Here is a 15312-nt window from a genome sequence, read left to right on the forward strand (position 1 = left end):
GCATGGAATGAAGTATCACCTGCAGGTACCAGTTTGGAGATGTCATTGAAGCCTTTTTCTTTTAGCTAGGATTAGGGCCAAGGGTTAGTTGGTTCCATTTTGGTGCTTGAGAGAATTTTTCCAATTTATTGCTGAACTATCAAAGATCAGTTATATTTCTATCTTGTCAAAGTTGCTTGCTAATCACTATAACTTCTCCCAGAAGGATTGTACACTTAACAGCATTTCTTTGTAGTTATTCCTCCTCCTAGTGTTGGAGTGTGTGATAGGTTGGATCACAGAAACCCCCTTGGGGCTGCCAACTGATGAGCAAAGACTACTTATGCCCGTGCTTTCCCTGTCGGCTTGGGACTCTAGCATCCTGTCTTGTTGAGCCAGACACACCAGTCTGCTCCCACAGAGACTGAGGGTCCGAACCACATCCCCTAACAGCTGTAGGCTTAAACTGAAAGCAGCTTAAGAAGTGTTCCTGTCTCTAACACTCAGATGCCCAACTCCCAATGGGGTCCAAACCCCAAATAAATCCATTTTACTCGTAAATTGTTCTTCCCCTGTAACACACAGCTGTTCTCCCCCTCCCCCCAGGTATTAATACATACTCTGGGTTGGTTAATAAGTAAAAAGTGATTATTTAAACACAAAAAATAGAATTTAAGTGTTACTACTTGGAACCAGACAGAACGAAGTGAATTACCAAGCAAAATAAAATAGAATATGCAAGTCTATGACTAAGAAAACCGAATACAGATAAAAACTTCACCCAGTAAGCTTCCTTTTACAGACTAATCTCCTTCTAGTCTGGGTCCAGCAATCACTCACATCCCCTGTAATTACTGTCATTTGTTCCAGTTTCTTTCAGGTAGCCTCTCTGACCCCAAGGATATCTCTTGAGTCAGCTGAAGACCAAATAGAGCGGTCTCCCACGGGCTTAAATAGACTCTCTTGTGGGTGGAGACCCTCTCCTCTCTCCTATGCAAAGTCTAGCTCCGAGATGGAGTTTGAATCACATCGGCAAGTCACAAGTCCATGCATGTCTCAGTTTTTACAGGCAGTAGCCATTGCTTACCTGCTACCTTGAACGTCCTCATGTAGACTTCTTATGTGGATTGGAGCCTTCCAAGATCCATTGTCCCTTAAGTGCTTCTTGATTGGGTACTTAATTTGTACATCCTTTCTCAAGAAGCTGACCAAATGCTTTACAAAGGCTACTTAAAAAAATCAAGCTAGTACACAGCCAGTATTCATAACTTCAAATACAAAAATGATACATGCATACAAATAGGATTTAATAGATTCAGTAGATCATAACCTTTGAAATGTGTTACATGGCCTGTGTAGCATAAAACATTCTAGTTATGTCATCTATACATTCATAAGCATATTTCCATAAATCCTTATGGGGGGTGGGCACAGTCACACAGTGAACACAGGAAGTGCCATAGTAGATCAGCCTAGTTCGGTATTCTGTCTCTAGTGGCGCACAGTACAAGAGGCTTTAGCAGAGCGTAAAAAATACCCATTAGTGGATAACTATAGAATAACCTGTCCAGAAATGTATTGCTTACTGTCATTTTTAGTTGCCTTATTAGCTGAAGGGCTTAGGTTTATATTACTTCTGTATATTTTCTTTAAAATCCTGTAGCTATTCTCATTTCACATAAAAAAGAGCTGGCATAATTTAAAACCGGTTCTTTCCAAATTGAGATTATTTTGACCCTAGTCATAGAGGAAGATTTGGCATAAACTTTACATAGAACTCTCATTCTTCTGAGTTAGAAATCTTGACTGGTTAAGTTCATTGCTTACTCCACTTTTCTTTCTGAAGGGCTGCCTTCTCTCTTTACAAAAATGGTGAAAATTTGTCTTGGAGAGGCTATGAAAGGAGAGGTGACCACTCCTATTCACTAGTAAGACCCATTTCACTAGAGTTTTGGCTAGATAATAAGACTTTTATATCACAGGAAAACTCTGTAAAATCTGATTTCCCCCCCTTCATATTTTTCATTATGCTATTAATTTGTACCCATTGCTTTGTGATAGTGGCTTTGATAATTAGAAAGGAGATTTTCTTCCCACAAAACAGAATTCCTATATTTCAGATCCATGTAATTCTAGTTCAATAAATCATACTTATTTCCTATTGGTTTGTATCATGTGGGATACTTTTTTCTTTAAGGAAGTTCTATTTAGTGATTAAAAGAGGATTTAAGTGAAAAATCATTAAATCATATTAGTGAGAGAGAAGATCAAAATTGATCTAATAGATCTTTTATTTCTGCAAGGCTTGTTACGGGATCCCTCCCAGTAGAGGGCAGATGAGATATTAAACTGCCTAACATACAGGTGTAAAATCAGGGATACTATTGAAATCAGTTCGCCAGACTTTTCACCCAGTTCTTTTCCATGTAATTGGAATGCACCTAATGAAGAGTCAATGTTCCAGTACAGTGTTAGTCTTAAAGTCAACACCTGCATATTCTGCAGTGATTGGGAAAGGATTTGAAACCCATTGTTTTGGGACTGCGTCAGTCTTGTATCACAATCAATTCCTGCTTTTTCAATGGAGAAGTAGCACTCCAAAATCTTATTTCTGCTTGCATTGTGACAAAGATATGTAGTCAATATTGGCATAGGTTGTCTCCTTATCTAAGTAGTAAAAGATGTCTCTTTAATTTTTGTATTTACTGATGTCTTTATCAAATTGCAATTTAATATAAGGTAAAAACTGTCTGTTTGTTATATAAAACTCTTATTGCATTAGGTAACAGCTTAATAAAAATCTATACTAAAATTTTGACATACTTGTTAAATATTCCTAATTTGTAAACATTAGTCAATATCTTTTTCTTTATGGTGTAACTCAAGTATGCGGGTTACAGTGTGTTGTAAAGATCAGACCATGCTGTCTTAACATATTACTCTACTTAGGTTTTTTCTTTTGGTTATTTTCTTTAGGTTGGTTGGAGTACTGCTCGAGACTATTATACATTTCTGTGGTCACCTATGCCAGAAAATTATGTGGAGGGATCAACTGTTAACTGTGTGCTGTCTTTTCAAGGTGAGCAAGTATCTACTTGGTAAATCAGCATCTGTCTGGATTTGATATTCTATTGCCAATTTTAGCAGTTTAAAAATAGCAATTATATTAATTTAACTGTACATTTATTGAATTTTTAAATGTGCTGAGTGTATAGTGTCTCCAAGTTTAACAAAGAGAACTTGGACTTAAGAATGGAATTTTCCATGTCTGTTTCTTTTTCACATTTTTTTTCTTGTCACATTTTACTAATTTTTATGAGATGTTTGAGAGAGTCTTCCCTTTTGCAGACTGTTTCTATCCTTCAAGCTTCAGGGAAATTATAATAGTGAATTTGATTTCACGTATTTTACATAGCAACAGGCTGTTGATAAATGACTGATCATAGGAGAACTTTGTTGCCTGGAAGGTGTAGGCAAACACATTTTTTCAGTAAAGAGAAAAAGGAATACAGAAAATGACTTGTTCAATCATTTTGGGTTTTTTTAATACCATTAAAGTTCATAGCAGGTTGGTGGTCATCCTCCCCCACCCTCTGCTGGGTCTGTGGGAGGCCACTGTTGAGCAATTAACAGCACAATATATAGCCTGGGGCTCTGGCCTGAAGTCAGGTCAGAGTAGAGCAAACAGTTAGGAGTCTGAGCCTTTAGTCAGGGCAGGGCAACAAGAATCTGAAGCTCGGGCCTGTATTTAAGGTTGAGCAACAGAGTTAGGGGCACAAGACCTTAAGGTGGAGCAAAAAGTCCTACCCCTTGGCTGGGATAGAGCACCCAAGCAGAATTTAGGGATGGGGTGGCAGGGTGGATGCAGGCCTGCCCAGCTCTACTGCATCCCAACCCAGGGCCCTAACAGTGGCAGAGTGGTTCACCACTGAGTCTGTGGGGATGCACCCACAACACACTGACCTTGTACCAGGCCAGCTTTTAACCGGACTCTTGTCTAGTTTCTCTGGGCTACTTCCTATCTTCCCCCTCAGGGTGTACCTGGATCAGTAGGGGATCTTCTGGGTTGTCAGGGTAGAAGGCCAGCAGCAGTTCTGGAACTCCTCCATGGTTTGGTCGGCGGGTAGCTCTGGCAGCTTTGCCAGTCCTCAGTGCCACAGGGGTCTGTGGCAGTCTCTCAGCTCGGGAAGAGGCATCTGACTCCTTCAGCAGCTGCAGCCCAACTGAGCTTCCAGACCCGCCTTTTGTACTTTCTGTCCCTCCTACTGACTTCTGGTGGAAGAGGTGAGCATGGCCTGGCTCCACCCACCAGATCTTAGCGAGTGATCCATTCCCCTCTGGGTCTGAGTGGGAGGCCACTCTGCCTCACTACAAACATTCTTTTGATAAATTGCTCTGATGTTAAAGCCCCTCATTAAATGAGAATGATGTTCAGGTTAAGACGATAGAATGACAGAAATGAAATTCTTCTTCCCAAATTTTCAGTGTTTTTTTTTTTTTTTTTTTTTTCTTTCATTTAAGATTTTCTGTCCTATTCCAGGTTCGCTCAAATGTAACTTTTCTACCAGTCTTTTTATCACATTCATTTTTATATGCTGTCTTTATCTTGAAGAAATGTTTCAAAATGCCCATGTTGCCTTTGAAATATTGCCTTTGTCTTGCCTCTGGTTTCTAAAATTGAATGTCCATATTCCTCATATCTCTCACTTCGTGAAAAATGAATTTGGGTAGTAAAAAGTTGCCAGAATATTTTATTCTCTAGTTGTGAGAAAAGATGCATTCTTCTGTCTTCAGCATGCAAGATTCACCAGGCATCAGTGAACAGAAATATAGAGCAGTCAGAGATGAGGAAGAGATGAGTATGTGATTACTGCTTGAAGTAGTGGTGGTTATATCTGTGTGCTTTTGAGTTAAGTATAGAATTAAGACTTTGAATAATAATAAATGACAAATTGAGTCAACTGGTGTTGCTGAATGCTGTTTTGGAGGCGAATATTATGTATGGTTCTAACTACAAGACCAAGTGTTTGAATAATGTACCACTACATAGAAAAATGGCTTACAGAGTGGTGCCATCAACTGTTTGACTTCATTGTATAGAGTGAAGTGTTAGTATTTATCCTTCAAGGATTTGAGGAAGATTCTTGGAGCTAGAGAGATGACAAAACATCTGAGCTGTGTGGATTGATCTCTGGAGTAGGAATACTACTCAGGTTTTTACTTTTCCAGCAGAAAGGTTAAGATCATTTTATGTAATCTGCCTATGCACTAGCTGTATCTGATCTGAAGGGAAATGACAGTGACTCTTCTATGAAAGATGATCACAGTAACATAAATGTATCTAGTCTCAGATTGCTCCATTTTAGAGATGCTCTTGGGCAACTTCTGATTTAGCTCCTTTATATGGAGAAAAGTGTCTCCATTCAGCTTAAGTTTGAATGCTTGTGTATGATGCTTTGTAGTCCCATGCCCTCTATCTCAAGTCACTAAAAAAACAGTTTAGGGTTTAGACTGGTTCTGTGACACACAACCAAAGTTTCATCCACTGTTAGAGGATTTGACTGGTAGCTAAGGATCGCTAGCTCTGAGGGGTATTTTTTGGTCTGCCACCAACTACTAGCAGCATTTATGTCTAATGCCTAAACTGAAGGTTCTGCAAATAGTCCAAACAGGAACTTTTGTTTTAAAATCTGAGATAGTGTGGAATGCTTAAGGAAAAATGCATCACATTCTAGAGCTACTGATATCTCGCTTCTGAGGCTGAATTATTAGATTTTTATTCTTTGAGTTATCAGTCACCCAAAAGCATGCTAAAACCCTTGTACAGATAGCAAGACAGATCCCTGCTCCAAAGAACTTTGAGACAGAATACAGATAAGGGAATGCAGCAGAAAACAAACAAGCAAAACATCAGTTTCCTCATATTATACTCATAACTCAGTCAAACACTTCAAAATACCTCGTGCACAACCTCACATCACAAACACACATATATCAAGCAGGCCCAACTACTGCCGCCACCATTTAGTGTAGATACACCTAACACAGTGACTGCATCTGAAGAAATATATGCAGATAATTCCCATTGGCTACTGCCAGCTCCAGGGGACCAGAAGGGAAGGTGGCATGGGCAACCTTTTCCCTACTCCCCACCTTTTTGTCCTGTGATAATGTTAGATGGAATCCTGTGGGTGAGATTGAATGAGTTTGTACATTTCAGCAATTGTGGAATTGTCAGTGTAAAGGGACGTGTGTTAATGGGGTATATTGCTGAAAGAGGCAGAGATAAGGTTGCATGGGCAATCTTAACTGTGCATTTCCTGGTTTTCAGAAGTTTGTTTTGCCCAATTCAGTGGTCTGCAGGAGGATGACATACCACCAAGAAAACATTACTGTAGTTTTTTAGCCATTGAATTATATCATAATTCACACTTAGTTTTGCTTTATTGCTTAATTTAAACCAACATACAGGAATCATAATTGTGTACTGTGTGCAGTAGTTCTCGTGATCAATTTGTTGCCATGTAAAACTGTTCTGTTTTGAATGTTAATTTTTCTTTCTTTAGGATACTATCTACCAAATGATGATGGAGAATTTTACCAATTCTGTTATGTAACCCATAAGGGTGAGATCCGTGGAGCAAGTACCCCTTTTCAGTTTCGAACCTCTTCTCCTGTTGAAGAATTGCTGACTATGGAGGATGAAGGAAATTCTGATATGTTGGTGGTGACCACAAAAGCTGGACTTCTTGAGGTTTGATTCAACAAACTCAGAAATGTTCTCCATATTTTTATTTATAGATGTTTATTTCTGGTTTTATTTGTAGAACTTGGTGAATTAACTTTATATAAAAATATAAAGCTAAGCAGGTCTCGTTGCAGAAGATACTTGTAAAATACATGAATTCAAGTTTAAACTTAAGTGCTCAGCACAGCAGTGAGCATAGCATAAAAAGTTAAGTAGCTATATTTATAGGTGCCATCTTGTGTTTCCCTTCCTTGTCTTTCAACTGCATTCCTGTTGTTTTTCTAATCTGTGTTCCCTCTGAAAGAGCCCCAAAGCAGAAAAAGAAAAATCAAGCTGCATAGTATCCAGATGCCTAACAAGTTAGAAATCGCTTTTATTTTCTCCAAGCAATGTTCTGTTATCTTCTGCCTCACACAGTAGCATCCATTTAGTGATTGTATCACAAATGCCTACAAAGATGTGCCCAGTGACAATCCCAACATTTTATTTGTGGTCGTGACTTCATAAACAGAAAAAGGCAATTTCTTTGTTGAAATTGTTTGAATTAATGATTGGCAAAATCACTCTACGTTTTCTCCCCGTGCTTCAGATTTGATTGCTGTTTTTAACTTGCCTTCAGATGTTGTGTTTGTGCCCCATCTAGGTTATTGTTACTTATGTGTGCTAGTTGATTTGGGGATTTCAAGTGCTGGGGATAATAGGGACTTTACATGGTGCTGGGTATCTAGCTGAGAGAGCTTACCTTTCCTGTCTTGTTTGCTGTCTGGTGAAAGAATGCAGATTGATCTGAATAGCTGTTCATGTCACCAGAATCACAGAAAAAAGGAATTCCCACTTGAATTCCTGTCTGTTGTTCTGTTACATTCTTCATTGTCTTTCCCATGCTTTGGCTATGTCTACAGTCAGGATTTTGCGACGTTCGCCCAACATTGCTGTACCACATGTAGACACCTGCTTAGGGCAGGTCTAGATGATAGCATGCGAAAAACACTGCTTCTGGGTCTAACATAGCTCTTCCATTGTTGCTAGCACTGGTGGAGCAACAATAGTACTTTATTGAAGGGTAAAGAAAATTTCACAGAAACATGAGTGTAAGTAAAGCCCACAACAAAATTTGTTTGTCTAGTACTAATCAAAGCTAACCTACACTCTGAAATTTCACAAACTAGGGAAGAGAGAGAGTATGTTAAGCTGATGTAGCCAGAGGGTGCACACCTTTTTTGGCTTCTGCTGCTTGTCATCTAGTGCTTGACTGATGTGATGGGAAATAATACACGTTAGTTTGTAATGGCTTGAAGGGAGTCCTAGGGGACAGTGCGGGGGTGGAAATCACCTGAAAAGAATATTTATTCTGTTTTCTAGTTTAAAATTGAAAAAACAATGAAAGAAAAAGAGGAGCTGTTAAAGGTAGCTACTGCTCTGGAAGAAGAAACTCTACAACTTAGAGATCAACTTGAAAGACTGGAAGAAGAACTTAACCATGAAAAGCAGAGATGTGATCAACTCCAAACAGAGCAAAAGGTTAGTTCTATAACTGATTAAAGCTGACTGCGTAATGTGTAATCCACCTTTTTCAAGAACTAACTAAACTGGATGAAAACCAGCTATTAAAGAACCCTCAGCAATTAGATGTTTACACTAAATTAGGTCAGTTCCTATTACCCTTCTACCACTATTCTTTTTGTGTTGTAAAATAGTAAAAGCAGAGAAATCTAAAAATGAATTTACAGTGTCAGGTGAGGTTTGCAGGGGAAATAAGAGTAGCAAAAACCAGAAAGAACTAATGGTTGTAATTAGGAATAAGAATTACTCCACGTATACCAGAGAGGAAACAAATTATCTAGGCAGAGTATTTTTAGACTCCTAATCAATTACTAAAATATGCTTTTTTTTTTTTTTTTTTTTAAACAAAACAAAAACAAAACTATTTTTAAGAAGGAAATAAAAAAGTTGGGGGATACACACGAGTTGATAGCATGGACAACTTTGAAATAATAAAGCCTGTATACTATAGCTGTGGATAAAAAGGAGTTAATAGAATACTTGTAAAATGTTGTCAGTGTATATACAAATCAACAGTTCTGAACGATATAGCCAGGGATCCAAAGAGATTCTGCTGAATACCTTAATGAACCGTTGTAATTTACTTTTGAAGATTCATGGTGAAATAGACAGGTGCTAGAGTGTTGCAGGATGAAGAAGTTCTAGTATCAATTTTAAATCATGGAAGAAGCAGCAATCTGGCTATTACTGGCCAGTAAATCTTACATTCTTTTACTAAAGACTAAAGTAATAAATATTATGAGAGAAATCTGTAAGTGCCTAGAAGGTAACTTTTTGGGAAATGGATGGGGACAAAGAAAGGGGAAAAGGTAATATTACAAAATAAAGCCCAATGGTCCAGATACTTACGAATGTATTTAACTTCAAGCATGTAAGGAGGCCCACTGAAAGCAGGATCTATGACAGGGGTGGCTAAACTTACTGAGCCTCTGAGCTGCATATGCTAATCTTCAGAGATTCGAGAGCTGGGGCACACCTGCCAGGATCGGGGCTTCAGCCCCACAGGGGGCGCCTGCCGGGGCTCTGGGCTTCTGTTCCGCTCCTGCTGAAGTCCCAAGCCCTAGCAGGTGCACCCCCTGGGACTGAAGCCCTGAGACCCTCTCCCACCATCCCCACTGGGCAGAATCCCCTACCCTATCACTCCATTGCAATGCAGAGGTCCCTAGCTCTCCCATCCCGAATCTGGTAGGGAGACTGGAGGAAGGGTCTGGGGGACTCGGCGAGCCACACTTCAACGGTAAAAGAGCCGTGTGTGGCTCGTGAGCCACAGTATGGCCAGCCTAGGTCTATGATATATTTATCATTGTGGCATCAAAGTAGGCTTCACTAAGCATTTGAAAATGAATTTGTCTGGGGATGCGAAATTAATTTGGTCTAGAATATGAATATGGATTAAAAAGTGTCTGAAGGACTGTAAATTAAGGATAATAAAGACAATGTATTGATTTTGGGGGTGGGATTTGTAGGATATCATACACATTTGTGTTTGTGATCTTGAAAAGGAAATAAAAGCATGTAATTTTCTGATACTAAATTCAGTTGAGTTGGAAACATTGAGGACAGAATGCTATTGTGAACAGACTTAGAGCAGCTCGGCGATACAAGCAGGAAACAACATTGAGATACCGCCTGACAAATAAACAAATACATCTAAGGGAAAATACATTGAAACAGAGATTCAATTAAAGAAAGATAGTTAGAAAGTGGTGACATCAACAGACCACAGATGGTGAGAGACAGTGAAGTAGATATACAATTGCAATGTGAATTGTTTTCAAATAAAGGCTAATGCAATAGTTTTAGGGAAATACAAATAGGAATAATTATAATTTGAATGAAATTAAATTTAGGCAAAATAATAGGGTTTGCTGTCAAGTTTCAGAGTGGTAGCCATGTTAATCTGTATCAGCAAAAAGAATGAGGAGGACTTGTGGCATCTTAGAGACTAAAAAATTTATATGAGTATAAGCTTTCATGGGCTAAAACCAACTTCGTCGGAGGCTTATTAGATTATAGAATATTCTCTAAAAAGAGGTGGCAGAAGCTCATTATTGACAGTTGATCCTCGCAGCATACTGTAGGAAACAATCTTGTATTAGCACATGAATGTGGTAGTTGTGGTAGTTAGTTATTTTAAGGGGTTCTTATTTCTTTCTTTAATTTTTTTCCATAATACTTCATATTTTGAAATTCTGTTCAGATACAGAAGAAAAAAATATTTAAAAGCTAAAGGTGAAGCTGAGCTTTAAAAAAATTATACTTCCTAATATACCTTTAAGACATATTTTATTAAGTAAAATATAAAAAAATAGAACAAATACAGCCCGTGCAGTAATGATAGTTGTAATCTCTGCAGGGTAATGAACACTTAATGGAGGGAGGATGGGATGTGAGTTTATAAGCCTCTGCTGAACAATATTTATAATTATATGGTTTAAACGTAACTAAGTTGAAACTTGGCACGCACATTCTCTGATGGGGTTAATTTTTTTAACTTCCTGCAGCTGCTTTTAGCTAGAAGAACTCAAATAGTATTTTGACTCATTTCAGATGCTCTTTGCACTTGAGTCTTTATATTGTGTTTGGAAAAACAGGTATTCCATACATCCAAGAATAGATATTTTTATATGTATGTGTGAGATGTGCCCCAGAGCGCAGTCTGGACTGTTGTTTTCCAACCTGGGATGACTCTTACACTTTTCACGATCAGAACACCCACTCCTGGCCTGTTCACACACAGCCTCTAACATGTAAAATAACTCCTGGCTGCATAATATTGACTTCTATTAGCTAGCCACTCATGAATTAAACAGTAGACCAACACCAGCAAGCTCTCCAGTCCCAGAATTTCCCCAGGAAGTATATGTCTCGTACTATCTAGCACACTACTGAATAATGCAAGCTCATAGGAAGTCTGTCATTTCATCAAAGGAAAATGATATACATCAATTTTATTTTCCCAAATGGAGTTTCCCACATACTTTAATCCAAACATACTGATTAAGATAAAACAATAAGATAAGTGCATTGACTGCAGAAAGATAGATTTTAAGTGATTACAAGTAATGATGCATAAAAGTGGTTATAAAAGAAAAGATAAAATGCAAGCTAATGGTGTCACGGAGTCTGGGGGTGTCATAAGTAGATAGGTAAGATAAGGGTTAAGTTTCTTTTGCCTGTAAGGAACAAAGGGAACCAAACACCTGACCAGAGGACCAATCAGAGAACTGGGTTGTTTAAAAAGTCAGGGGCGGGAATTTGTATACTCAAGGTCTTTGTTGTTTCCTTGGCTATGGGTAAACAAGCTTTTCTTCTAACTCCCTCTTATTTCAAAGTTTCTCCTAAAAGTCTGTGAGTACAAAAGGAAACAAAGTACATAGGCTGTTATATGCTTTGTGTTGTATTTACATGTATGTTGATTTGCTGGACTGGTTTAATCGGGCTATCTTTTAAATCAGCTGTTTCTATTCATATTTTCTTATAGCAAAGACCTGTATTGAGTTCTTACATGCAAGATTATTGTTTTGTATTTTCTTTCTTTTATATAAACGTTCTCTTTGAAAACTGGTGGGAGTTTCTGTTCTTTTCCTAGTGAGGCAAAGGGAATAGAACTTTGTACCCTCATCGGTAGCTGTCTCCCTCACGGGAGGGAAGAATCAGAGAAAACTGGGAAGAGAAAAAGCCAGGTGAGTCCGTGTGTTTTTCCTATCGTCCCCAGGGCCAGGGGTGGGGAACAGGACGGGGAAAGAAGAGAAAGAATCATCTCTGTTCTCTGTGTGTTTGAGGTTTTTCTCTAGTTACTGCTACGAGACCAGGGAGGGGGAATCTCCTTGTGTGTTATCTGTGGATTAGCTGTGAATGCCTAGCCTCGGGGGAAGTAAATAGCTCTCTTGGTTTTTTCATTCAAGGAGTGAAGTCTAGTCTCGCACCGGCGTAACCCAGGGAGGGGGGAAGCTGGGAGAGGAGAGAGATGGGAAGACCCAGGGCTTCGTGTTGGGGTACCCCCAGCGAAAAGCTTGGGGTGACTCGGCGGCGAGGTACTAGGAACCCCAATAGTCCTAGTTGGTGGCAGCGAGAGGAAAAATATCCAAGCTGGTAGTGAGCTTGGGGGAGTTCAGGTAACCCCCATGACTTTGGACTGCTAAAGCCAGGTTTGATGGAGGCTTTACTACAGGGGGTTCCAGCCCGCACCCTTCTTCCTTGGTACGGACCCCACAGTGACTTTTATCCAGCCAGTAAAACAGAAGGTTTATTGGACAACAGGAACACAGGTTACAGCAGAGCTTGCAGGCACAGTCAGGACTCCTCCATCCAGTCCTTCTGGGGGTTCAGGGTGCTTGGATCCCAGCTAGGATACCCTGAATTCCGCCCCACAGCCCCAAACCCAAACTGTCCTGCCTTTCCTCCCACCGGCCGAATCCTTTTTTCCCTTCTCCTCCGCCCAGGAGCTCTCCCCTCCCCCCTGCTGGGTTCGGATTACAACCTGACTCCCTGTCCCTCACCTACAGACATCTCCTGCTTTCCCGTTCCCCACACAGACAGTCCCTACTCCTTCCCGTTCCCCACACAGACAGCCCCTACTCCATCACAAATGGCTAACTTAACAAACTAACAAAATTCAAAGCAAAGGTTTTCCTCACCATATACTGCAGTAAATTTCACAGGCTGAGTCTCCTTTCAGACTGGCACATCTCCCCCTTAGTTCAGTGTTCTTCAGGTATTCATTGATGTCATGAGCAGAGAGATGAGATGAGGAGGTGGAGTGAAGTCAAGTGTTTTCCTCCCTCTTTATAATTCAGTTTTTAGTGCTGGAAACGTCCTTGCTGAGTCATGGTGACACTCAGTTTGTTGTGGACATGAGGTTTGAACTGTCCATGTAATGAAATGTAAGGGTGTTGTTTACACCTTCCCATTGCTGGAGAATGGCAGCTTAAGCAAGTGCTAGCTCTTTAATAACTGGCTGAGATGCCCATGTGTCTTTGAAAAACTGGTTTGGACCTACTTTTCTTAAACTATTAGCGTGTTACAGCAAAGATATATAGTAGAATTAGGACTGTCAATCAATTGCATTTCACGCAAGCAATTAACTTAAAACTAACTTGATTAAAAAATTAATTGCGATTAATCGCAGTTTTAATCACACCATTAATAATAGAATACCAGTTTAAAATTCGTTAAATATTTTTGGATATTTTTCTACTATTCCAGAGGACATATTTGAAAATGTAGTCAAAGCATGAAAGGACATAGAAATGTGTAACTTACCTGACACGTAAATACTTTGTAATGCCAGCTAAAACAGTGCCATGTGAACGCCTGTTCTCACTTTCAGGTGACATTGTAAATAAGCAGGCAGAATTATCTCCTGTAAATGTAAACAAACTTGTCTGTCTTAACAGTTGGCTGAACAAGAAGTAGGACCAAGTGGAATTGTAGGCTCTAAAGGTTTGCATTTATTTTATTTTTGAGTGCAGTTAAGTAGAAAAAAAAAATTCTACATTTGTAAGTTGCGCTTTCACGGTAAAGAGATTACACTACAGTACTTGTATAAGGTGAATTGAAAAATACTGTTTCTTTTTATTACAAATACTTGCACTGTAAAAAAGATAATCAAAAAGAGTTCAGCGGGGTGTAGGGAAATCCCTGCCTGATGCAGACCATAGAATTTATAGGAGTGACCTTGGATTTGATGAGGGTGAAGACCAACTCCCATCCCCAGGAAAGATTTTTGCACCATAGGTGCTCTGATAGATCTAGTTATACAAATCCCTAGAACATCAGTTCAGATGTGCCTCACTCTTGGGGCACATGGTATCATGTTCTTATGTGATGTCTTTCACCAGACCCTGCCTCCGTTGCTTAGAAGCGTGCCACCAAATGGTATATGCACTGAGCAAGTGCAGCATGAACACCATGAGGTGACATGGCAGATGGATCCTGGACACGAGTTTGTTGGTGTTCCCTTTCTATCCCCCACACCCAACAAGTTGGTACTTACAGTTGCCTCCCTTATGGTCTGGGATGTGCACATGGGTGATGTGTAATCAAGGTACTTGGATGCCTCAGAAAACCAGAATGTGCCTAAATTTGGACTTGAGCAGAAGAGATCCTTGCAAAGCATTCCTACCACTCATACGATCTCTGCATCTTCTGATAGTGTCAGACAGCATAACTGTATTCTTTATAAATAAGCAGGGATGGGTGAGATCCATTTGTGTATAGAGGCAGTCAACTTATGGAAATGATGTATCCGGAATCACATCATTCTATCAGGAATGTACCTCCTGGGTGCCCAGAATTCACTGCTGGACAGCCTCAGCAGGCATTTCATCACCGATCTGATTGGGAGTTTCATGATTCAGTGGTAAACAGCATCTTCACTTCATGGGGAATCCCCATTGTAACCAGTTTGCCTCCCACGCAAACAGGAAGGCCAATATGTACTGCTCCAGGAGAGCTCAAGGACTGTTCTGATGCTCTGCTATTGTACTGCTCTGGGGAACTTAAAGACAGAGGTGTCACACTCCTAGTGCAGTGGATAGGTCACTTGAGCTATGCCTTCCTTCTCATTCTGCTGTCGTGAGGAAGATTTTACTAGATAGGGCACAGGTCATCCTCGTCCCCCCAACAAATGGCCCAGATGTTTCTGGTTTCTGAGTCTAGCACAAACATCATTCTGTTCACCTATCAGCATCCAGACCTTCTGGTTCTCTTGACCCAGGAGAATGGCAGGGTCAGGCATCCCACCTGGATGTTCTTCATCTCACAGCTTGGTACTTGGATGGGCAACAATCCTAGAATGTTCCTGTTCCAAAGCTGCAAAGCATTTTAGTCATAGCAGAAAAGACTCTGTGGGAATCATAGAATCATAAAATATCAGGGTTGGAAGGGACCTCAGGAGGTCATCTAGTCCAACCGCTTGCTCAAAGCAGGACCAATCCCCAACTAAATCATCCCAGCCAGGGCTTTGTCAAGGCTGACCTTAAAATCCTCTAGGGAAGGAGATTCTACCACCTCCCTAG

The 15312-nt window shown here is 40.0% G+C and overlaps 1 protein-coding gene across 3 annotated transcripts in view; it reads left to right on the plus strand.

Annotated features, from left to right (window-relative positions):
- TAX1BP1 (Tax1 binding protein 1) overlaps positions 1–15312 on the plus strand; it is a 78473-nt gene that overhangs the window by 17378 nt on the left and 45783 nt on the right. For all 3 annotated transcript variants that reach the window (XM_032773797.1, XM_032773799.1, XM_032773798.1), the window contains exons 3-5: positions 2956–3058; positions 6546–6733; positions 8090–8248. In XM_032773797.1, the coding sequence (XP_032629688.1) occupies positions 2956–3058; positions 6546–6733; positions 8090–8248 (450 nt within the window). The remainder of the gene's footprint in view (positions 1–2955; positions 3059–6545; positions 6734–8089; positions 8249–15312) is intronic.

This window comes from Chelonoidis abingdonii, chromosome 2 (genome assembly GCF_003597395.2).
Source record: "Chelonoidis abingdonii isolate Lonesome George chromosome 2, CheloAbing_2.0, whole genome shotgun sequence".
Classification (NCBI taxonomy): Eukaryota; Metazoa; Chordata; order Testudines; family Testudinidae; genus Chelonoidis; species Chelonoidis abingdonii.